At 40.0% G+C, this 26,490-nt stretch overlaps 1 protein-coding gene across 1 annotated transcript in view; it reads right to left on the bottom strand.

Moving 5' to 3' along the window:
- Positions 1 to 26,490, bottom strand: part of LOC126473963 (WD repeat-containing protein 91) — a 202,913-nt gene that overhangs the window by 158,855 nt on the left and 17,568 nt on the right. The window contains exons 2-4 of the mRNA XM_050101334.1: positions 13,769 to 13,892; positions 2,614 to 2,754; positions 2,380 to 2,495 (exon numbers count right to left, since the gene is read on the bottom strand). Coding sequence (XP_049957291.1) covers positions 2,380 to 2,495; positions 2,614 to 2,754; positions 13,769 to 13,892 — 381 coding nt within the window. The remainder of the gene's footprint in view (positions 1 to 2,379; positions 2,496 to 2,613; positions 2,755 to 13,768; positions 13,893 to 26,490) is intronic.

The following is a 26,490-nucleotide window of genomic DNA, read 5'->3' as shown; positions in this document are numbered from 1 at the left end:
ACAACATGAACGAAGCTTGATAAGCAGGTTAACTGCAGGGTGAACTGGAATTCCAAAACCACTAGTCAGTGATACAAATACCCATAACAGAAAAATGTGGTGTCAAAGCCATAAAATCTGGGCTATAGAGCAATCGAAGAAAGTCATTCAGTCAGATGACTGTTTCCAACTTCTGGCCAGTGTCCCAACAGTGAAATACGGTGGGGATTCAGTGACGATTTTGGCAGCCATATCGTGGTATTCCATGGGCCCCATGGTTATTCTGCAAGTCTGCATTACAGCCAAGGATTATGTGATCATTTTGGCTGATCAGTTCCATCTCACAGTACATTGTTTGTTCCCAAGTAGTGACACACTGTTGCAAGATGAGAAGACCCCTGTTCACAAAGTTCACATCACCCATGACAGGTTTTGTGCGCACGAGGATGAACTGTCACATCTCCCCTGGCCACCACAGCACCCAGATCTTAATATTATTAAGCCTTCGTGGTCTACTTCAGAGAGAAGGGTGCATTATCACTATCCACCTCTGTCATTGTCAACTGAACTTGCTACTATTTTGCAGGAAGAGTGGTATAAGGTTCCCTTGGAAACCATACAGTACCTGAGTTTATCAATTCTGATACGACTGGAAGCTGTTTTCAATACCAACAGGTTTCCTACACCATATCAGGCATTGTAATGTGTTGTATTTTCGCGTTTCCATTTTTTGTCCCTCCCCTGTATAAACATAACTGTTTTCTCCATCAGTATTTTTATAGTACAACTGGTGAGACAAGAGGGTGTAGTTAGTTTTAAAAATGGTCTTATCAACAAAACTTATGGATGAAAGAGGTCTTATCACAACCAATAGAATTAAGCTGGAGGGCACTACAAACCTTAGGTAAGAAATTTAGTTTTCTACATTTATCAATAGAAACACTCACAGAACCTTAATAGCTATAGTTTATGTTTGAGACCAGTGAACAATTAAATATGTCAAAGCATATCATTAAAGTTTCCACAGCTATAACAAAAAATTCATTCATATATACTTGCACTCTCAGCCAATCACAGGTGTGAAACATCTCGTACACTGGAAGTAGCATATGGACAATTCTCAGTATCCAGGATGCAAAATTGCACTAAACAATCATGTTGCTGTCAACCATGCCATGATAGTGACATTGCCAGGTGAATATTCTCAAAGATGTCTCCAAATGCTCAGTATTGTAGAAATTCATTTTAATGCTAGAGAGTGATATTATGACCAGACTGTATGGGGTGCATGTGAAGAAATTAACAACTGCACTCTCAGTTTTGATACTGAACAGCATTAATGTAAAGGAAATATTACACGTACTCAATAAGCAACTGAGGTCCAGAGCTCAGATGATATTGATAAACTTTTTGATTTTGTTATATTTGTAAATAGCGCATGACAATGCAATTCATGACAGCTTGCTCTATGGAATACTTTTGTTTAGATGACTTTTTAAAGTAGGTATGTTGTCTGTATTTAGTTCAAATTAACAGACAGACACAAAATTCATCCATACCTGGCACAGAGCTACCTCTCTAAAATTATTTAACAAGGGCACTATATGCTATTGGATGAACAGCAGTTAAAAGTGTATAAAATGGCAAACACCAAAGGCACAGCAAAAGAAGGAGTATGACACATTTTACATGAATAATTAACAATGAGAAAATTTTGTACAAACTGATGCAAATTTATTGAACTCTAGCCAATAATGAATATCTTTGCAATGTTCATACTGAAGATTTCAGCACATTTTGTGCACTAAATTGTTGCTGGAGGATACTGATCCATTACTTCATGTCAGGAACAAAGTAGCAATCAAAACAGTGGATGGAAGCTCGTGGCTTTGTTACAAAAGCTAAAGCTTTAAAGTCTATTGCAAATTGCAGAAAGTTAAAGGATAAAATAACTGGTGGATTTATTAAGTCCTCTGGAACAAATGGATGATCCAATATATGAGAAGATGACTGGATGATATGTAAATAAATGAGAATAAAAAAAGTATCACACAATACACCTGACCACAAAGATGTTTCGGGAGGGGAAAAACAAAAAAAAACAAAAACAAAAAAACAGGAAATTTGAAATACTAATGGTTGAAATAACCAGCCTAATTGCCATATTTGGTACCCTCAGATTTCCACCTAAAGCCACAGCTGGAAATTAGGGTCTTGAAAATGTTTCGTATCCAAATATGAGATGAAAGCAGACCAGTCTTTCACTGCCAAGTCATGAACTTTTTATCCTTCCTTCATACAGCATCTGTAGATGAAGGTTAATGATGTGGAAATACTGGCCAATTGCAGCTACAATTGCACTTTTCTTATTGATAGACAATAAAGCTTACCTTTTCTTACCTGAAAAATCATTGCAAGGAAATTGTGTAAGGATACAAAGAGAGTATCCTGCCACTGGCGTGTAAAATGAACAGCAAAGGTGGGGTTTTCCTCTGGACATTTAATGAATGGCAACACTGCGAAGGAAGAAAGATTTAAAAATTATATTACACAGGGGAGTACACAAAAATACATATACTGTTACAGAGTAGGTTCACAAGAGAGAAAAAGCAATAACATGAATCTAGTACTTACTAAACCATTCTTTCCACTCAGACTGACTACTGAGTTCAGGAGTCATTTTCGCGAAAAAGTCCGTAACTTTCTCAGGTTTGTTATTAGTGACAGCATTCACAAGGTACAATTTCAGTACAGCATTCTCCATTTTTTTAACGGCTGCAAATACAAAAAATGAAAAATTGGTTGGATTAGTTGATAATCAAACAATGAAAACTCAAATGTTGTGTGAAACTTATCATGTGTCAGGGACAAAACTTAAGCAAGAAAGTCACGAGGAAGGCTGCAAAATAGCGAAAATGATACACCTAACACATCAACAGTGGTCTTTACTTCATACGTCATATACAACTTATGTCTGAAAATCAAGTTCAGAATGACAATTGTTCCTAATATAACACAAAGGATACACATATATGTAAATAACCAAAGGCACCCAGAATGGGTGATATGGTCGTCATCACCATCATCAACCACCATCACCACCACTATTACTGTAAGGTGTATCTGAAAAATAAAATCCCCTTACTCTCTCTCTCTCTCTCTCTCTCTCTCTCTCTCTCTCTCTCTCTCTCACACACACACACACAGACACACACACACACACACACACACACACACACACACACACACACACACACACATGCCAACTTTTATTGACAGTTTTTGTTTCCTAGAAACCTACTTCACCTTTCCATATAATCATTGTCCTGATCTATGCACATTTCACAAAGCTGCTATAGTTGCTTCATCTGATCTGTCTAGAAGGCCTCAACCTGAGAAATGAGCCAGCTGACAACAGTGGTCTTTAGCTCTTTGTGGCCTTCAACTTGTCACTGAAGGTGAAGTCGGAACCTGAGGAGTTTTCCCTTGTTGTGAGTTGACTTTAAGTGATCAACATATTGCAAGACACCAAGTTTTTACTCGTTCCCGTGTAATAACGGTTAACTTCTTTTCCGAATTTCCTGGTCGCTGTCTTGTAACTGAGTATGTAATTTGTGTGTTCATAACATCTCAGAAAATATGTATGTAAGCTCATGTTTGTGTAAACTTTTGGCGTATTACTTCATGCCAGCAAATTATCATAATGTCCAACATCAAATGTATGTTTGTGCATCACAATGTGCATGTCATGTACAGTATTGATTCAGAGGACAATAAATAAATAAATAAATAAATAAATAATGCATGCTTTTTGTCTAAGTAAGGAGATAGCACAGAATATAATCCTGTAGCACCCCAGTGAATGAAAATGTTTTCTTACTAGCACCTATATTCCCAAAGATGGCAATTATTCTTATGGCAAAAGTAGCTGAACCTAAAAGTTTTAGCAGGTCTGCTATATGGTTTCTCTTCTTTCAGTTTTCATCAATATGCACACCTAAGAACATAGAATTTTCTACTATGTTTATTATTTTTTGTTGGTACACTAGGTTAATAGGAAGTGAAATCAAACAATGGAAAATCTGGCATGGAATAATAATAATGAAGACACAGAAAACCTCACATGTTTATGGCCACTGTCAATGAGAATACATATATATCTGTGTGTGTGTGTGTGTGTGTGTGTGTGTGTGTGTGTGTGTGAGTGAGTGAGTGAGTGAGAGAGAGAGAGAGAGAGAGAGAGAGAGAGGGAGTGAGAGAGAGAGAGGGGGGGGAGGGGGAGGGAGAGGGAGAGAGGGAGAGAGTCAAGTTTTCATTATTTTTTGTGTGTCTCTTGACAACTCATTTCAGCTATTCAGGAAGTTTATACTTCACTTCTAATTATTGACAATCTGCCAGAACTTTCCTTACCACACTAATAAGAAATGAGATACTTTCGACAGTACAAAAGTAAATGAGCTGTGTTTTGTCAAAATTTAAAGCTAGCAAACTTGTGCAAACCAAGTCAGTAAGTTTCACAAAAATATAATTTACTATTTTCTCTGTTTACGGTTGGTTGTTTGGCTTCACAACAATGCTTTCATCTTCAACAGACAGGATCCTTTTCTACAGAATAATCAAATTGCAGCACGATTTCCACAATTGATGGAACCAACCATTTTTGAAGCCACCGTCGTCTGCTTTCACCCACAGTCAAATGAGTATTGTATCAAAACAATGTAATCTGTAGCAGCACAAAAAAATGATAGATGGTACAGCATTCATGTAATTTTATTCACAGCTGTCAACATTTACACTCTAAGTGGGGCACGGGGTCGGTGCACCACAAAGCAATTAACCGAATGGGATGGAAATCAGCAGATGCAATGGGCATGTATGGACAAACAAATTACAATTTCAGAAAACTTAGATGATTTTTTTTTTTTTTTTCAAGAAAAAGTGTTTCACAAATTGAGCAAGTCAATAACACATTACTCCACCTCTGGCCCTTATGCAAGCAGTTACTTGTCATGGCATTTTGATTCACAGAGTTGTTGGACTTCCTCCTGAGTGATACTGTAGCATAGTCTGTCCAACTGACACACTAGATCGTCAGAATCCCTCGGTGGCTGGAGGGCCCTGCCTATAATCCTCCAAAAGTTCTCAACTGGGGAGGGATCTGGTGACCTTGCTGGCCGAGGCAGGGTTTAGCAAGCACAAAGACAAGCATCAGAAACTCTTGCTGTGTGTGAGCGGGCTTTGTCTTGTTGAAATGGAAGCCAAGGATGGCTTGCCATGAAAAGCAACAAAACAGGGCATAAAATATCACTGACACACTGCTATACTGTAAGTGTGCTGTGGATAACAATCAAAGGAGTTCTGTTATGAAAAGAAATTGTATCCCACACCACAACTCTTGGTAATCAGGCTGTAATGCAGGTGACAGATTGGCATCCCCCTGCTGTCCTGGGCACCTCCAGACAAACCTTCAGCCTAGAACCTCAATGACTGGAGTAGAACTATCTCCAATGACGTGCCCCACTTCAAACTCAGCACCGATGACCAGCAAAGACGTGTCTGGAGGCACGCCGGACAGTAGTGGGATACGAACTTGGCTGTTGCTCATCGTATGGCCCGACACCCAGGAGTGATGGTCTGGGGTGCCATTTCTTTTTATAGAAGGACCTCTTTGGTTGTCATCTGTGGTGCCCTTGAAGCACCAACGATATTCTATCCCCCATTTTGTTGCCTTTCATTGCAAGCCATCCTGGGCTTACATTTCACCAAGATAATGTGCGCCTGCACACAGTGAGAGTTTCTACTGCATCAGTGACAGAAGTTCTGGCCTCAGATTTCTCACAGAAACTGGTTCTGACCTCAGCATCCTGCCACAGTCTTCACTGCATCGCTGTAGGCCACCGACTGCCTTCTGTCTGCCAGCTGCCAGTAATTCGACTATTGCGACACACGGAATCTGGTGAACGGAGCTGAACTTAGGTCTACACTGTCTGTCCAAATGGAATTTCACCGTTGCAGACGCACAGAAGCGATCATCGGTGCGGATCTCCCGGCACATTACTACCTCTTGTCAGACTTGACAAACGCACAGTTGTTGGACAGCGTCACAGGTTTATCTGGACTGCAACCGTCCACAGTGGAAAGCTTGTACAGACATCTGAGGGTGAACACACTTTCCTGTTAAAGCAGTTACTGAATTTGGCCAGATCACCCGGTGTATCTAAACAAATTCAACACAAAGCAGTGCATCACATCAAGATGATGGATGGACCATCAGAGTCATGCTGAACTAGACATTTAGCACTGGACCTTGCAATCACGAAAACTGAATTTGACCCCATGCTACAAGAGGGCAATCAGACCATCGAACAGTCCGTGGTTCTCCGCCTTACGCCTGGTGAAAAAAAAGTGGAGCCTAGAACCCACGTGGAGATTATTGTGTGCTGAACATGAGAACAGTGCTGGACCGATATCCTCTGTCATCACTAAGTGACTACAACTACATATTACACTGTGCATCAATATTCAGCATCTTAAGACTGTGCTAAAGCTTACACTCAAGTAAAGAGGACATTTTGAAGACCGCTATTATGACACTGTTCAGCTTGTTTGAGAGTATGTATATGACATTTGCATAATGAAATGCAGTGCACTTGTGGCAAAGATTCATTGAGCCTGTTCCTTAAGGCCTCCCATTTTGTTTTGCATACCAGGACGATGTGCTCATGTTCTTTGAGGAACAACACCTACAAATGGTGTTCAAGCATTTGGAGTATTACGGAGTCGTGCTGAATGTTGCTAAATGCATTTTTGGACAATCTAAAGTGATCTTCTTGGGACACAGAATCTCTGCTGTGGGCTCCCTAGCTCTAACATAGAAGGCTAATGCAATTTTAAAATTACCTAGGCCAACCACAATCAAGGAATTGCGTCGATTCCTTGTTATGTTAAATTTTTATCATTTCCACACGTCTCATGCACCTGAATTGTAGGAACCACTGACTGCGGTGCTCAGTGGTCACAGTGCAGTGGACTGAGGCTGCATGTTCCACATTTGAGGCTGTGAATCTGAGCATGGCTAATGCAGAGCTTCTAGCTCATCCTAAATTCAGTGCACCTCTTGCATTAGTTGTAGATGCAAGCTACACAGCTATTGACAGAACTCTACAGTAGTGGCAGATGGTTCATGGCAACCACTGGCATACTCTTCCCGAAAACCATCACCATTCAGAGAAAGTGGAGCACATACGATCGTGATGTCCTGCTAAGTACATGACACACTGAAATACTTCCATCCTGAAGTTGAAGCCCAAGTGTTCACGATATTCAAGGACCACAGACCATTGACTTTTGCATTCAGATGTAACAGTGCCAACTGCTCTCCTCATCAGTTCAACCATCTAGAGTTCATAGCACAATTCACTTCTGACGTCAAAAACATCTCGGGTATCTATTACATTCTGGCCGACCTTCTTTCGTGTGTCAGCAGTGTGACAAGTCCTATTGACTTTTCCGCACTGGCCTGAGCACAAGAAGAAGACAGAAACTCCGGACATTCATTGACGACAACACATCAGTGTTACAATTGCAGCTCATCGATGTTCTGGGCTGTCAAGCTCTACTGCAGGGTCTCTCGCGTGTCACCTTTCCCGTTTCTTCCACCACTGTTCAGGAGACAAGTTTCGAGAGCATCCATAGCTGTGCCAACCATGAGTACATCCCACTTTACGACTCATCCCTGATGTTTTGTGTGGCCAGGCATGGAAAAGGGCTGTTGAGAATGGACAATGCCATGTTTGCAGTGTCAAAGTTGTATAGTGTCTCGTCAAGTAGACACTTCAGTTGGAGACTTTCCAGGTACAACTGTATGTTTTGCCCATGTATATCTGGATGTTGTGGGGCCAATTCCTCCATTAAAAAGTCAACACTACCTTTTCACAATGACTGATCGTTTTACCTGCTGGCTAGAGGCAGTGTGAAATGATAATATCACCACCGAAACATGAGCCTCTGCCTTTGCATCAGTGTGGTTAATGGGCTTTGGGTGTCCACTGCATATCAGTACCAACCGTTGACGGCATTCTGAGTTAAACCTGTGCGTGCAGCTTGCCATCTTTTGTGAGTATGTTCTTCACAGCACCACCAGTTACCAACGCAGTAGCAGTGGTCGAACACTGGCATCATTCCTTGAAGGCGGTCCTGATTTGCGATGAAAACACATTGATTTTGGCTCTTCCAATAGTTCAACTTGGCCTACGAACAACTTGTCTGTGAAGTTGGTCTACAGTAAGACAATGCATTCGCCTGACAAATTTAATGATGATGATACACTGCAAAGTTCCTCATAAGACCAGTCACACTTCTTATGCTGCCTGTGGAACCACATCGCACGGATCCATCCTCCAAGGGCTTCACAGCATGGCATACCATTTTGTTACATGCATTGGGACCTGGAACACTGCTCCTATGTCATGTTCCATACTGACAAGTGTAAAACCAGCCTTACAATCCCCGTACACTGGCCCGTACCACATGTTACAGAGAAGTATGTAGACAATGGACATATGGGTGAACAGCAAGTCAATAACCATTTTTCTGAAGAGAGCAAAGCCTGCACATATTTTTCAAGAGGCATCACCATCCGCAACCCAACAGAGACATCAGAACCTGCACGAGCAAGGCACCAAGCCACAAGCACCACTACCGCAGCAGCCGCCCGCAGAACATCCACCGGTTTAGACGACCCACTCCGGATGCCATGTCCACTTCCCTACCCATTTCCTTGACACCGACACTCCGCTTCTGCCAAAGGAGCTGATACAGCGTCTGACATGACAGCTGTTGTGCGCTAGTGTGGAGAAGTGAAGCATTCACATAGTGTGCATATGTGCAGTGTCGCGACTGTCAAGTACTTCCACACCCACCACCAGAGGCACTGTGTTTTGCATGAAACAAGTGAATTGTGGCTGTCAAAGAGTCCTACACCCAGCCGCCAGGGTCATTGGTTTTTTATTTTTAACATGTGCTTGTGCCTTCTCCATGCGTGATGTTTATTCTGTGGTTTTATGTTCCATGTTTTTCGATGGTTTTATGTTCTGTACTGTTGCTCTAGGTTACAAGTAATTAGCCCCCTGCTCTGATTGAATAAAGAGTTTCCTATCATGCGTAATCCTTTTGGTGTCAAGTTAATCAGTATTATTAAGTCGATCGGTTCTAATTACATTGGTCCCGATGAGTTGGGTCTGTAACCAGTCAATGTGTCAAGATGTATTACATTGAAGACTGAAGTATCTGGCAGTAACACCCATTTATAAAGGTACAGGTAATCAAGAGACCTCAGACTTGTCTCCCTCCTTTCTGTGCTCTCAAAATTCTGAGAAGGTAACTTCAACGGATTATTGATCTACCTTCCACAGGATAACCTTTTGACAACAGCTCCTTGTGGCTTCCATAAAGTTTGTCTAATCAGAAAGCTACACATGATCTAACAAATGCATTTATAACAGAGATGAACAAGAAAAGTTTTCATGTTGGCTTTTCCTGTGATGTTGCTAAGGCCTTTGATTCTATGTATCATAAATCGTACAAGAGAAACTAAAATGGTATGGAGTTTAAGGCACTCCCTTCACATGAACAGTCATTTATTACCAACCAACAACAAAAAAGGCACATCAGCAAATAATAACACTGGATTAAACTACATGGGTAAACACTAAACATTGAGTTCTGCAACTTTTGTTACTTGGTCCATCCCTATTCTTTATTTACAGAAATGAATCACCTGGAACATCAGAGGGTAGTTAAAAATTGTAATGTTAGCAGATGATGCAAACAAACTAATAAAGGGTCCAAATAAATCCATACCAACAAGCACACCCAGAAGAATAATGAAAGAGGCTTACAACGTAATCGTTACCTTTACAGAGTGATCTTTATTTACTTATTTGTTTATTTCACATGGAAGGAGTATTGTAACATCTCCTAATCAAATTACAATTGTAATCAAATTACAATTGAAGTCAATTTGAGGAAGGAAGTAAGTTGGTGTTAAGAACAGAAAATATTCAAGATTATTTTTTCCAGCAGATAATTTTGGCACAGTAGAGACTGGCTGTATGGAGGAAGTAACAGTTACTTTGATGACATCCACATTCATGACTGGACATACAATGAATAGCAGGCCGCATCAGTCTGACTGAATGTACGATAGTAATTGTACCATGACAGATCAAAATCGCACATTTTATTTTTATTAACACTTTTTTAGTACCTGAGATATGATACTGAGCTACTGTAGCTATGATATTAAATTAAATGAATTAATGTAATTAAAAACCTACAGTGATCAGGAAAAAGACATCACGAGACAACTGTCAGGAAGGATTATTTCACGAGGGGATTTTGAAAAAGCCGTGCAAAAATAAAAACTACTCAAGTGTTTGGGGTAAACCTTTTTTTATTTTTTGAGATAGTCTCTTTTTCGACTTATACACTTCGTCCAATGCTGTTCTAATCTGTTGATTCCTTCTGAATAATAGGAATTGTCCAAGTCTGCAAAATAGCTATTAGTTGATGCAATCACCTCCTCGTCTGAATAAAATCTTTGTCCCGCCAGCCATTTCTTCAAATTGGGGAACAAATAGTAGTCCACGGGAGCCAAGTCTACAGAATTGGGGGGGCGGGGGGGGGGGGGGGGGGGGATGTGAAACAAGTTGGAATCCTATTTCCATTAATTTTGCGACCACAACTGCTGAGGTGTGTGCTGGTGCATTGTCGTGATGGAAAAGGACTTTTTTGCGGTCCAATCGCTGGCGTTTTTCTTGCAGCTTGGTTTTCAAATGGTCTGACAATAATTAATAATATGCACTTGTAATAGTTTTACCCTTTTCCAGATAGTCTATGACCATTATCCCTTGCAAATACCAAAAGACAGTCACCATAACCTTTCCGACCGAAGGAATGGTCTTCACCTTTTTTGGTGCAGATTCTTCCTTGGTATCCCATTGTTTAGATTGTTGTTTGGTCTCACATTTTTTGGTGCAGATTCCCCCTTGGTATCCCACTGTTTAGATTATTGTTTGGTCTCAAGAGTATAGTAACGTATCCAAGTTTGATCCACAGTGACAAAACGATGCTTTAAGTCCAGTGGATTCTTCCTGAACAGCTGCAAACCATCCTTGCAACACTTCACACGATTCCATTTTTGGTCAAGCGTGAGCAACTGCAAAACCCATCTTGCGGATAGCTTTTTCAAGCCCAAATGCATATGCACAGGGCGTCCAGAACATTCAGCATCATTTGTGCTCATATGGCCACTCCGAAAATTTTGAAACCACTAATAAACTGTTCTAATCGAAGATGCAGAGTTACCGTAATGTTTATCAAGCTTCTCTTTAGTCTCCTGAGGCATTTTGCCTTTCATAAAGTAATGTTTAATCACCACACGAAATTCTTTTTCGTCCATTTTTTTACAATCGCTCGACTTCCTTGATTCACACGAATACCAAACACAAAGAAATAGACTAATATGACTGAAACTTGGTGTGCATTCTTTCCAAAGATGCTACTAACTAAACATGATCTCGATACACGCCGATGGTGCCATCTCTTGCACTTTGCATGGACTTCTCAAACGCCCATCGTATCTCATAAACTGAGGTAAGAATGTAAAGTAATTTACAAGTAATTTTTGTAATTATCAGTGTGAGCAGATTAGCAACAGTTGTAAATTCTTTTTAGTATACATTGAAGTAGATGCATGCAGTAGCTGCTTCTGCTCTTAATGTATAACTTGACTCCTTGCATATACTTGAGAGCTCTCCTTCATGATGGAATTTGAAAAACATGATGTATGCTTGTATGAACTTATGTATGGTATTTATAGCAAGACAGCAAAGTGACACAGTCAGTATAACTGCATAAAACATGTTTTCTACAGCTTTACATGGTCAAGTGTGGATCATGCAATCTAATTATACAAGTTTTACTTGTAGAAGTACACAAAATGTAAATTGTTGTGTACACTGCTTATGATATGTTACCTATTGTAATTAAATCCGGAGAAGATTGTATAGAAATCAAAAAAGGTAATCTCAATTTTAATTTGTGATCACGACAAAACTTGCATACATATGGAGTGACAGGAGGAATGGTCAGTATTCAGGAAATTGACAGGAATGATCATTCAAAGCAAAAAAGTTAGTAAACATGGGCTCTAACATGCATGCCTTAAGAGCTATGAGCACTTCATCATCTTCGATACTGTTTAACAAATCTCTGGAAAATTCTTACTCGTTTTGCTCCATGCAACCTCCTCCCAAAACATGGAATATGAGCTTGATTTGTTTCATAGTATCACAACTGAAGAAGTGCTCACAGCTGTTAATATAAGCACTTTAGTGTCAACATTTCCTACTTTTTTTTATGGTTCTTCATGTCATATCCCTGAATATTGACCATTCCTCCTGAAACAGACTGTATTACTGAATGACACTGGAACCTATCAAGATATAATGAGTACATACTATGTATAAAACATTCTTGGACTTCTCGCCACATCAGTCCAACATAACACCTCAAGTTTTCGACAATTTCTACCATCGCCGTCGTCAGGAACAACTGACTTGTCAACATTACTGCTATGGTGGCCATATATAACCCAAGGACAGCTTCTAATTGGTTGCTAGTTATGTCATGCTGTCGCATGTGGTGTCAACATCTGTGCTGGTGACACCACCACTCCCACCGTGGCATAAACATTGTGACAAAAATCTATGGTTCTTCTCTGCACCGAAAGCTCGCTTCCATGCATTGCTAAGATTTTATCTGCCATCATGCTGATGGTTTTCTCACACATTCTTATTTATACAGCCTCTTTAATTATAGAGCTCCAGTGTGTGAGAGCCTAGCAGTTGGCCTCAATGGAAGACCTTTGTTGTGGGCTTTAGGTAATCTGCACAGCCTAGGAGGTCTGGAGCTTGTGTTCGAAGATTTTTGTTGACGAACGTGATGGCAGATATAATCTCAGCACTGCATGGAAGCGAGCTCTCGATGCAGAGACGAACCACAGATTTTTGTGCTGCGGCAGGAGTGGTGGTGCCACCAGCACAGATGTTGACACCACCTGTGACAGCATGATGTAACTACCAACCAATTAGAAGCTGTCTTTGGGCTATGTAAGGATACCACAACAGCAATGTTGACAGTCATTTGCTCCTAACAAAGACGATGGTGGAAATCATCAAAAGCTTGAGGTTTCACCCTGAACTGATGCGGCAAGAAGTCTGAGAATGCTTTATACAACAGTGCCATTATGAAAGACTTTTTTCTTAAGTAGATATTATTGTGAACGCTACTGGATTCCAAATCCACGAAAACAGTGATGCACAAGCAGTAAATTTGTATAGTTTGCCGTGAAATATACTTTACCTCACAGAAATTTGCACACAAAACAGCAATTATCAAAATAAAATTGTCAGGCAAAACGATAAAAGTTCATCTTTGGCATGCAGCCAAAAACAATAAGGTTATCACGTATTACCATTGTAAACAATGTCCATCTTTTAAAAAATATGCTCCTCAGCTTTCTGTCTGCTTGCCACTCTGACCTCCTACACATCATACATTACAGTATTCGGTTAGCTACTAATAGTTAATATTGCTACTCATTTAAGTTCCCAGCATGTACTTAGATTTCTATTTCAATGTGGCTGCAGTTTTAAAACCACATGAGTGAAACATCTTCAGTGGACAGTAAACAGTACATGAATTTGAGAATAAAAAATGTGTTTACCTGGCGAAAAATGATGTTCCAGTTTGGAAAACATTTTCTGATCGAGGTGCTGCCATAATTCGCGTAAGGCGAGAAGGTCATAGGCAGATATGTACTGTGCCAGTTGTTCAACAATTCTGTCAACCTGCAAAAATTTATTGTGTAATTTTATTATATGTCTTTGAAATCCTGATAGTGAAAAATTTTAGATAACAAATATTTGTCCTTTTGTCTCCTACATATATTTCCATTAAGACCCAAGGAAAACCTAACTACAATGATGTTTTTGAACAAGATCATTCTTTAAGCAGCAAATTCAGCATTAAATAATGATGAAATTAAACATACCAAAATTGCAGCTGTTAGCACTGGTAATGCATCTCTAACACTAATGTGGAAAATAACAGAGTGTGACTTACTTTCCTTGTATTTCTATTAACCACACGCAGGATTTGATGCAAAAGGCATCACTTCTATTTCATCTAACTTATAATTTTTGTTTGAAATTATAAATAACCCGAGACCAGTTACCTATAAAAAGACTATCACTAAATTGCATCCTTCAATTACAGCTCTACAAAGAAAGAGAATAAATCATCAATAGTTCATCACAGGCATGTACACAACATATCAGTGATGTCAACTATGGAACATGTCACACCATAAATAATTGCCAGCCACTCAAGAAATATATTACTCAACTGATCAGATAGATATACATGACAATGTAGTCATTGAGTACCCTGACACTAACAGTCACAAAATTTAGTATAAAATCAAAATTTAAATTGTGAGAGAAATATGAGAGAAATAAAATTCTGCTAGTAAAGAATTTCAGTGTCCAGGTGAAGTATATGTGACAGTGTAGTCGTTCAAGTACCCAGATGCTAACAGTCACAAAATTTAGTATAAAATCAGTCACATAAATAAATTAAACATACCATTCTAGCACTCTAGAAAAAGGTTAAAAATGGACAAGTGCACACAAAGATGTTCAAAAACATGTAGAGTTCTAAAAGAAAATATTTTAAAACTTGCCTTTCAGTCATATTAAGCGGTATACTTTTTCCTTCTTCCAAGCACCTTAAGGACGATGACAGGCAAAATTTATAAATGCTTGACATTTTGTGTTTCATCAGCAAAAATGAAGGACAATCCACCAGTCAAAATGTGGGCTAGTGGTGTTTGTATGCCCAAAGGACCCCATACCAGTGGGCCATCTCGCCAGAAAAGAAAACTATGCATTACAAAATATGTCCAATTATGAATACTAAAGCTGACTGAAATTCATTTTGGTGCAATGGCTAGATACAGCCCACTGTGACTGGAAGATTAGTTTTACAGAGTGCATTTTGTTGTTCCTCACATCTAGCTTTTCCTCCTCCCAATGACATATGATCCAGTACTTCATCAATAAGAATATTAAATGTGAGACAGTACTAAAGTAGGGATCTTGCTGGTCTCCTCAGTTGTTGCATCTGTCACTGCATTATTCCATCTTCCCAAATGAACTTGTACACAGCAGAATGTCATCTTCTTCCCTAGATGTTGTACATATAAAAGGGTGACCTGCATAAACTAGTTTCTATGATGGGTACAGGCACCATATACTTCACAGTGCACACAGGGAATCACACCAAATAACAAGATTTTGTAGCTGAAATATATCTCACATCCTCCAGTGCCCTCAAGGTTGCATGTACCTTGACATTGTAGACTGTTTGGTAAATGGACAAAGAGAGGACAATCACAGAAAACCACTCAGTGACCACGATTTGCTCTCCTCTTAATATGTCACGATTTCTAAATGAATTCCAGACACTACCATAAATCTAAATCAATTCCAGGCCTCTTGAGCTTTAAGGATGGCATTCAACACTGTCACCAGAAGAGGAATGGAACCTGGTCCATAACAAGTACCAGGTAGGCAGGATCTATGATCTTCAGATGTTTAGGTCGGTCTGATCTATACACCTGGCACTGATACCCCATGGCAAGCCCACAGAGGTTTTGTGAAACTGGAGCAGATATCCTACATCTGCTACACATGACCTGTCGCTGAGGGACTTTTGGTATGTTAGTGCCTATGGGGACCTGGTTTTCATGTTTCTCAGGTGTGGTAACCACTATTTCAGATAAACAAATTTGGTGGTTTCCCAGTCCCAGTGCCTGATCTGCTACTACAACCACTTTTTAAACATAGTAGCAAATATAGGATTAAACGGTTCAGATGAAGAAGCAAGAGAATATATTAAAAGTGTCATTCCACAAAACTTTAAGCATTTTGAAGCAGTACCAACATCCTTGACTGAAATTAATACACTTCTAAGAATTCTAAAAAACAGATGCTCTGGTGGGGTTGATGGTACTTCATACAGAATTCTGAACAGTTGTTCCAACTTAATATGTAATGTCCTTAGTGATATATGCAATGCATCACTGGCACAGGGAATTTTTCTAGATAGGTTAAAATATGTAATTATTAAGCCACATCATACGAAAGATGACAAGACAGACTTAAACAGTTATCATTCAGTTTCCTTATTGGCATCTCCCTCTTAAATAGTTGAAATGTAATGTACTCAAGAGCAGTTGCACACTTGAGTGAAAACAATTTGTTAAGCACATCAAAGTTTGGGTTCCAGAAAGGTTGCAGGATTGGGAATGATATTTATACAGTCACTCATCAAACAGTACAGGCCTTAAATAATAATATATCATCTGTTCATATTTTTTGTGATCTCTCAAACACCTTCAACTGTGTAGATCATGATACTTCCTTAAAAAACTCAAGTTTTATGGAACTGATGACACAGCTGATTTGAATCGTACTTGACATACGGAATGCAAAAGAGGCTGCGGTGAATAATTCAGACAACGCTGGAAAGATAGAAAAGTTTAGTGACTGGGATACAAATCACAAAGGAAGTCGCACAGGATTCAATTTCGGGTCCACTTCTATTCCTTATATATGTGAAAGACCTTTCACTTAGTATTCAACAAACAAAATTGGATTTTTTGAAGACAAAACTAGTGTTATAATAAATCTCATTTCAGAGAAAGCAACAACTGATGTAGCACAAAAGCAGGAGTCAGTAAGTAGGACAGCATGCTCTAAATTTTTGGGTGTACATATTGGAGAAAACTGGAAGAAGCATATTACTGAGCTTCTCAAACAATTAAGTTCAGCTACTTTTGCTCTTCGTGTAACTGCTAATATTGGAAACAAACACATCAGCTTCCTCACATATTTTGCATATTTCCACTCAATAACACCATACGGAATGATTGTCTGGGATAAGCCTTCACTTAGAAAGAAAGTATTGATTGCATAACAGTGCGCAGTAAGAATATGTGGCATTCATCCATGAACGTCATGTAGGCATCTCTTCATGGAGCTATGCATTTTAACTGTGCCATCACAATACATATTTTCGCTGATGAAATTTGTCGTAGATAATCCACCAAAATTTGAGAACAACAGTGATGTACGTAACTACAGCACTAGAGGAGAAAAAGACCTTTATTAGCCATTTTAATAGTTGCTCAGAGAGGAGTTCAATATGCAGCAATAAAAATTTTTGATCATTTGTCAATAATATGAAATGTCTGACAGGTAGCAAAGCAACATTTAAATCTAATTTCATATAATTTTTGCTGAACAACTCCCTCCATTCCAATGATGAATTTCTATTAAAAACTAGTAGTCAGTAAAAAATAAATAAATGAATAAATAAAACACTTGTCTTTAAATGTAGTTGTATGAGTAGGAAAAAATGAGAATGTGTTCATTAATTTTAACACTAATCATGTATACACATCATGTTAACTGACTCATTCCATATCATTTCAATATAAGAATCGATCAAGTGATCTATGGAACATGTAACTAACTAACTGCCTAGCTACTCTCGCTTTATCCATGTTGCCCAGACCACAATTGCTCATTATCTTTAAGGCAGGAGTTAATGCTCCTTTTTGTAGTTCCTATATACATTTGACCATTTCTGCAAGGGATTTTATATACTCCTGCTGTGACAAGCAGCAGGCATAGGTGCTTCACATTGTTCAACTGTATGATTCTCCCATTAAATTTTGTCTTATAAGACTTGCCTGACTTTATATTGGGAATAGGAACAGGCCAGGAAACATCCCTGGAAGCCCAATTGCTGGAGCTTTGCAAGTATCTTATTCCTCCAAGAGGTATCACATGCCTCCTTCTCAAGGTAAAAAAAGGGACATCTATAAGGTATTATTCATGTAGGAAAGACTGTTATACTGCCACTTCCAGTAGAGTAAGATTGTCAGTGGCAGGTTATTTCTAGAAGTAGAACTGGAAGTGACAAAAGAGCTTCCTAGAATCAAGAACCCACACAAAATAGTTGTGCTCCGCCTGCCAAGGTCTTTTCTATGCCGTTCACAAGAGTAACACTATGACATCCATCTACATCTATACCCTGCAAGCACCTTATAGTGTGTTGGAGGGTACTTCTGGTATCATTATTTGCAGACCCCTTCCCTGTTCCATTCACAAATGGTGATTAGGAAGTACGACTGTCAGTTAACCTCTGTATTAGCGCTAATTTCTCAGATTTTCTCATGCAGTCTTTTTGCGAGATGTATGTGGGAGCAAGTAATACGTTGTCCCACTCTTCCTGGAATGTATTCTCTCAGAATTTCAATAGTAAACCTCCCTGTGAAGTACAATACCTATCTTGCAGTAGTTGCCACTGGAATTAGTTAAGCATCTCTGTACTGCTGAAACGATCAATGCTTTGTCGGATCTTGTCTACCTCTTCTATTAATGGAACCTGGTAAGCATCTGATACAGATGAGCAATATTCAAAAATCAGTTGAACAATTGTTTTGTAAGTCATTTCTTTCATGAATTAATTACAATTTCTTAAGATTCCTCCTATGAATCCCAGCCTGGCATCTAATTTGCTTACAATTATTTTTATGTGTCATTCCATTTTTGGTCACTGGATGGTTACTCCCATGTATGTTTACGGTAGCTACTGTTTTCAGTGATTTGTCACCAAAAGTGGAATCGTATAGAAGTGGACTATTTCCCCTATTTATGCACAATATGTTACATTTATTTATGTTCAGGGTCAATTGCCAGACCCTGCACCATTCGTCAATCCTTTGCAGGTCTTCCTGCAATTTTGTATAGTCTTCTGGCATTGCTAATATCTTATAGACAACCACACCACACCATCTAATAGCAGTCATCTCACACTTCCTTGATGTACTACTGAAATTATTTTTTTACATCTGTTGATTTTGTTCTGTTAAGAGAGAGACAAGTTGAATTCTATCTGCAAAGAATCCTGAATCAAGTCACGAATCTGGTCTGATAATCATCTCAGATTTTTTTCAGTTAACAACATTGCAGAATACATGAGCATAAAATATGTACCATGATTCTAACAACATACTGACATCAGCAATACAGGCTTATAATTATGTTCATCTGTCCTACGGCCAATCTTGAGAATGGTAATGACCTGTGTTCTTTTCTGGTTGCTCAACACCCTTCATGATTGCTGAAAGAGGGACAAGCTCTTTCATGTACTCTCTGCAGACTCATTTGTTCCAGATGCTTTTCCATTACTAAGTGATTGTAGTTCCTTTTCTATTCCACAATCACTTCTCTCAATCTGTGCCATGTCAGTATTCATGGGATGATTGAAATAAGAAACCATATTATGATCTTCTGCAGTGAAACAGTTTCAGAAGACTTAATTCAGTATTTTGGCCTTCTGTCTGTTATCATCTGTTTCAGTGTGAGTATGGCCACTGAGTGAACAGATGATTTCAATCGGCCTACTAACTTTACTTAAGAACAAAACTTCTTAGGGTTTTTAGTCACATTGGTTCACCAAATTTTAATTTCCATTTCACTGAATATTTCTCTCACTGTTTTGCTCATTTTTGCTTTGTTCAGCTTTTGATTGTCGCCTACCTTTGGCCCGACTTAAATGTGTGATAAAGTTCAACACATACTTGTCTAAATCAAACTGAATGATGCTTTTGCATTTTATCTTCCACATGTTCGTCTTCAGGACTGAATTTTTGATACTCAGATACTCATCAATTTGTATCTAATCCCTCTTGTTAAACAAATACATTTTCCTACCTTTCTTGATTTCTTTGTAATGCCCATAGCCACTGATGAAATCACAGCCTTATGCTCACTGATGTCTTCCACTACATAAACTGATTTTTAATGTTCAGAGCTTTTTGTTGCTATGAGGTCTACGAGATTACCCTCACAGATTGGTTCTTTAACTACCTGCTCGAAGTAATTTTCGGACAAGACGTTCTGAATATCTTCACACGAATCCTTGTCTCCAGCATCAGTTTTGCCCACATAGCTCTCCCATTGTACAACTGACAAACTGAAATCTCCCCCTATTACAGATCCCCTATACAGATTCCATTGTTGGGGATAAAGCTCATATTCTTCCACTTGACAAAAAATATGCCGCAATGGCAAGATAATGATGGCAGTTACTTCTGTTGAATGTTTTACCTTTATTTAGGGTATGTCTCCTTAACTGATCCAGAGACTTCCACTGCATATTACTTCTGTAACTGTGACTTCCCACACTGCGCAGAAGTCCTCCTCAGAATCTCCCATATTAATGTATACTTTGTAGGATGATTCATGGTGTTCAGGAATCTCCTCTTATTCTCCTTTATTAATTGATGGCATTTAACCTCATTAGTTGAAAGATTGTAAAGTCTCAGCAACTGAATCTCGGAAGAAGTGTGTCTCTGCTGCTGATTGGACAGTAGCATTTCTCACAGTCCCAGTAATCAGATGGTCTTCATTGATGACCAGAATACTATGGGATGGATTAATTAGAAGATCTGTAGTTCATGGTCATGATGTAATATTCCAATTTCTGGGTCACTAAGACAATGTTCAAATACAGACAGCTGGGTGGAAAACACAGTTTAATAGTTTCATTTAAGACACTGCTTGATCTCCACAGTGTGCCATTACTGACAGGAGATGTCTGTAGTGGCACTTTTCAACCACTTCCTACTGAGCAGTGTCTGCAAGGATGGGTGAGCATATCACGAGATAGATAGTTGAGAATGAAGAGTGTGCTTTACATGGTGACATAGCAAAATTTTTGAAGAGATTAAGCTCTCGACTGCTAAATCTCTCACGTAAATGGTGGTACAGCCCCCCAACACATGCATTTAAATCCCCACAAACAAGGAATGGATGTGGGAGCTGATTTTTGATGCCAGGAAGAGCCTCTAGACTTAAAAAAGGAAGCAAGATATAGTTCGATGTCTCATCAACTGCAATGTCATTGGAAGTCGACAGTTCAGTTAGAAGAAGGAAATCAGCTGCAGTTTATCGAAAGAAACCGACACAGCATGTTCCTGAAACTGTTTAAAGAAACAGCTGGAATAAAAATCAAGTTAGGCAGCTTAATATTTACAGCCTAGTCCTGCTAAACCCAAGTCCATTGTCTTGACCACTATGGTTGGTTGGTGGGTTGGTTGATTTGATGATTAAAGAGTCCAAACTATATGGTTATCAGTTCCTCTTATTTAGAACAGGCAAGTCAACAAAAACACATCAAAGAAGAGCCTAGTGTGCAAAACCCAAGGAAGAGAGACCCCAAGGCCTAGTGAAGGTAAATGAAGCCTATAGAAAGGAACATGGAAGAGGAAAAAGGGGGGAAAAAAAGAAAAGCGTGTAGGGTGCCCCATCCAGAGAGCACCTGCACCTAGAGGCCTCCAAAGGCAGAAAGTGCAATGGGGGACATAACCCAAGTCACTTACCAGAGACATCTCACACAACAGAACCCAGAAAATCTGGTAGTGATGATATTAGGTTTCATTATGGAATACGGGGAGTAGCTCACAACTGGTTCACCTCTTACTTTAGCAACAGACAGCAAAAGGTCATTATTCACAGTGCTGAGAATGGCTGTAATGTGGGGTCTGAGTGGGGCATGGTCAAATGGGGGGTGCCCCAGAGATCAATGTTGGGGCCACTCCCGTTCCATATTTATGTAAATGATATTTACCTAGTATTATGGGTATCTCTAAAATATTTTTATTTGGTGATGACACCAGCTTGGTAGTAAAGGATGTTATGTGCAGCACTGGCTCAGTTTCAAATAGTGCAGTTCATGACTCGAGTTCATGGCTTGTAGAAAATAGACTAATGCTAAATCACAGTAAGACTCTGTTTCTCACACACAATTCAACAAAACCCGACATTTTAATTTCACAGAATGGGCATATGATTAATGAAACTGAACAGTTCAAATTTCTAGGTGTTCAGATAGATAGTAAACTGTCATGGAAATCCCACATTCAGGATCTTGTTCAAAGACTTAATGCTGCCATTTCTACTATTCGCTGCTGCATCCATTTTCAATAAGCTACCACAAGAATTAAAAAATCTTAGTAGTAATCCACGCCCTTTCAAATCAAAACTGAAGAGTTTCCTCATGGGTCACTCCTTCTATTATGTTGAGGAGTTCCTTGAAAAATTAAGCTGATTCTTGTTGTACTGTTGATTGCATTTACTTAAACATATGGCTTGACTTTTTTCGAGTTCATAAACATTTTATTTTGATCTGTTATTACTTTTATGTTGTAATTTCATGTACTGACACATTCCATGACCTCGGAGATTTGCTCCTCAATTTGGTCCTAAGGAACTCGACATGTAAATAAATAAAAAACAGTGTGATCATCACCACCCTGACGAAAAGTCAGCTAGCCAATCTCACGGGTGGGGATGAAGGCTGTCCCCACGTGTGTAGCAGTTTATAATGCATTAACGTCTGCCTCCCTCCCCCACCAGTTTAGGGATGAGGCTTGACAGTTCACAAAATGTCACCACTCTTTTAACACAGGAATCAGTATCTGCAAGGATGGTGGGCATATCTTCATACAGACTCAGTGATGCCCTGATATCAGTATATAAGACTCACATGCCAACATATGCTGAACTGAAAGTGGCACACCGCAAACCTCACAGAGTTGTGGATCCTCCCGCCGGAGGAGGAAGCCATGTGTTAAAGTACTATGTCCGATGTGCAAAAACCTCCATCCAGTGCTGAAGCTAACATTAAGTCCACCATGCCTGTGTGGTCAATTTCAGCAACCGCAGTTTGTTGCCTGTCACCTTCAACCAATCAGGCTCCCACTGATACATGATGCGTCTGTTAAAAAAAGAGATGATGGTGTACAATTGAATGGGTTACTGACAGACAACACCATCCAGACATGTTTCCTCGGTTGCTCTGTTGGCTATGTCCTTTCCCTGCATCCTGATGCGGCCAGGTACCCAGCAACAGATCACCTCCTTGCCGTGGTGTTTAAGCTGCTGTAAGGAGTCGTGGATGAGCTGAATCAACTAGTCTATTGGATACATTTGGTGAAGTGCTTATCACGCAGTAAGCGAGTCAGAACAGACAAGAAACGATGTACAGTGATGCTTGTGAGTTCTCTCCAGTGCCATTATAGTGCCATACAACCCCACATCATAATTTGTAAATTGTTCTGGAAGATGCACTTTGAAACCCTATCCGTGTAAACAGTGGAACAACCGCGGACATTCTCTCACTGGGATCCATCTGTATAAACAATGATGAAACTGTGGTATGTACTTAAAATGAAGAAAACGAAGTTGTAAAACCATAAGTACAAGTTTTCTCGTGCCGCGTCAAGCTTAAAATCATTTTCGGCTTCTCAAGGCACCAAGGCAGCAACGCTTTCCATCCCTGGCTGTGTACTCAGAGGTCTGACAAATCCAGATCCTTAAGACAGTCAGCAGCATGTATCCCAAATGGCTGGTTCACTTGGGGCCAATTTGTGAACAGCCATTCAAAGTTGGATTGGACCACTGTACTAAATGCCAATGACTGAGATGATGCTGAGGTTTTCAGTGCCTGTCAAGCCAAAAGGATATGTCACCAAATCCAAAGAGGTGGTGCACTAGCCTCTGCACACAGACTCTAAACTGGGCTAGTCCAAAAGGCTCCAGTCAATATCGGACAGCATGTAACATCTTGAGGTAGGAAAAACAGGCTGATTCATAGAGCACGCTGCCATAATCTAAACATGATTGAACAAATGCTTTATAAAACTGCAGGAGGTGGGACCTGTCAGCTTTCCATGCTTTTCTGCTATGGCATTTCAAAATACACATTCACTGGAAGTCCTTTATTCGTGTGTCTTTCAGATGTGGGAGACAAGTTAATTTTGAATCAAATAATAAACCCAAAAAGTGCACAGTTTCCTGAAAATGTTAAATACTGTCCCCCATTGTGAGCACTGGTTGGTTAAAACTTCGATGGGCATGGTCAAAACTGACACATGTAGTCTTCTCTGGTGAGAACCGAAAGCCAGTTGCCTTGGCCCAGGTTTTGCTGCCTCCTGATGGTCAACTGTAGCTGTCTCATCGTCATTGTTAAGATTGGAGGAAGAGTAGAAGATTGTGTAGTCATCTACAAGCAAAGAGCATTTGACAGGGCTGCTGACTGTGGAGCAGATGCCACTGATAGCAATGGCAAACAATGTGACACTGAGTACACTACCTTGGAGGATTCCATTATCTTGAACATCGCAGTCAGACAAAGCATCACCAACAATGTATTGAAAGCACCGGTCCTTGAGGAAGGGATTGGATAAGAAACACCGATGTCCACATAGTTCCCACTCATGGAGTTGGTGAAGGATGTTGTACCTCCAAGTAGGATCGTACGCTTTTTCAAGTTAAAAAAACACACAAACCAAATGGTTTCAGCATAAAAAGGACAGGAACTCATGTATCACCATCTTCAATAGAATTAAGTTGTCAAGGGTGGAATGGTAGAGCCTGAAATCACACTGGGAATTGCTAGGGTGACGTCAGGATTCAAGCAACAAGATGAGGTGGCAGTTGGCCATGCATTCAAGAGTTTTACCCTTATAACAGCTAAGGGCTACACTCCGGTAACTGTTAGGGATGCTACAGTCCTTGCCTGGTTTCCATAATGGAACTAATATTGCCTCCTTCCAAATCGTGGAGTACTGTCCATCAAACCAGATCTGACTGAAACAAGAGAGGAGTTGTTCTTTTACTTCAGTGTAGATATGATGGAGCATGGCATAATGAATCTCATCAGATTCTGGAGCAGTGTCTCTGGCCAAGGAAAGGGCTGATTCCAGTTACCACATGGAGAATGGAAGGTTGCAGACTTCCTCATTATGTGAGAAGAAATGGAGCTTCCTCATCTCCACAGTCCTACAGAACACCTGAAATGCAGGAGCTTGTCTGGATGACACAGTGACTGTAGAAAAGTGTTCAGCAAAAACTTGAGGCATATCTTTTATTGTGTCCACCAAAACCCCATTTCTTGACTAGGCCGTAAGAGGACATATACTGCCCTTGCCTGAAATTGACATTAATCCCCAAACTTGTGCAGTGGATGTGGACCGATTAATGGAAGTTGCGAATTCCTCCCAGGAATCCCTCTTCCATTCTTTTATCACTTGTCTTGCATGTGCTCACGCAGATCTGAAGGCATAAAGGTTTTCTGTAGTTTTATGTTGTTCAAAATTCTGCAGAGCTGTTCATCTGGCTCCGATTGCCAATCGACAGCACATCATTCCACGAAGGTACAGGTTGTTGTTTGAGGTGGTTGCTAGACTGGGGGATGGAATCTGTGGCAGCCCATTGGATCTCAGGCCACTGTCTCCTGTGCACAATCCTTTTTGATTGAAAATAGCCTGTTGACTGTACAGCAACCAATTTGCCCTGTGAATCATCCATTTTCATGGTCTAATGTTGACCACTGTCTGACTCGGCACACTGGGAAGTGGTCACTAGAATGTAAATCTGTTGCCACTTCCCACTGAACCAAGTCTGCAATAGTTGAGGGAGCAAACACAAAAGTCAATGGCTGAAAAAGCCCTGTAGCTGTGGAAGAATGTGTCATCTGACTCAAGTTCAAGAGGCAGATATTCTCATAATGGAGCAAGTGATGGCCAAGCCCCACACTACATCATGTGCACTGAAGTCCCCCAAAAGGAGGAATGGGTTCGAGACTGCCCAGAGGAGTTCTGTCAGTGCATCCGCATCCAAAGGATCATGAGGTGAAAGGTATAAACAACACACTGTGATGTTAAATAGTGCTAGGACTTTCTTGGTAACTGCTTGTTAGGAGGGACATGAGAGGAGTGGTATCTGTCATCAATGAAAACAGGTACTCCACCTTTAGCCCTGTCTCCAGTAATATCCTCTTTCATGTAAGGGTGGTAACCCCCTAATGTAGATGCATAGGTGACTTTGAAATGAGTTACTTGCAAGCAGATGCAGAATGCTTCCTCTTGGACCAGGAGCTGTAGTTCTGCCAAATGCAAGCGGTACCCATTTAAATTCCACTACAACACAGAAGTGTTGGAGCCGTTGATTAGCATAGTTAGTCCTGTCCTTCTTCCTCGGAGGCAGTTATTTATCTGGGAAGTCAGGTGGAACATTAGCCGATGCCCATCTCTCCGGTTCCTCCAATTGGAAATCCATATTCTCAAGAGTAAAGTCCCCACCTCAGAGGGAGAAAGCTCACCAATCTGAACATTTAACTGCCACTTTCTTTGACTTTGAACTACTTTTTGAAGGATGTTTTTCTTTACTTTTGGGGGAATTGGTTGCTTGGGTTGAGAGGAAGGCTTAGTAGGTTTCCGATGGTGGGCAGCAGAATGTGCCTCAGGTT

The sequence above is a fragment of the Schistocerca serialis genome, chromosome 4 (genome assembly GCF_023864345.2).
Source record: "Schistocerca serialis cubense isolate TAMUIC-IGC-003099 chromosome 4, iqSchSeri2.2, whole genome shotgun sequence".
In the NCBI taxonomy this organism is placed as follows: Eukaryota; Metazoa; Arthropoda; class Insecta; order Orthoptera; family Acrididae; genus Schistocerca; species Schistocerca serialis.
The sequence above is the reverse complement of the archived record's forward strand: the minus strand, read 5'-3'. Positions and strand labels throughout refer to the sequence as shown.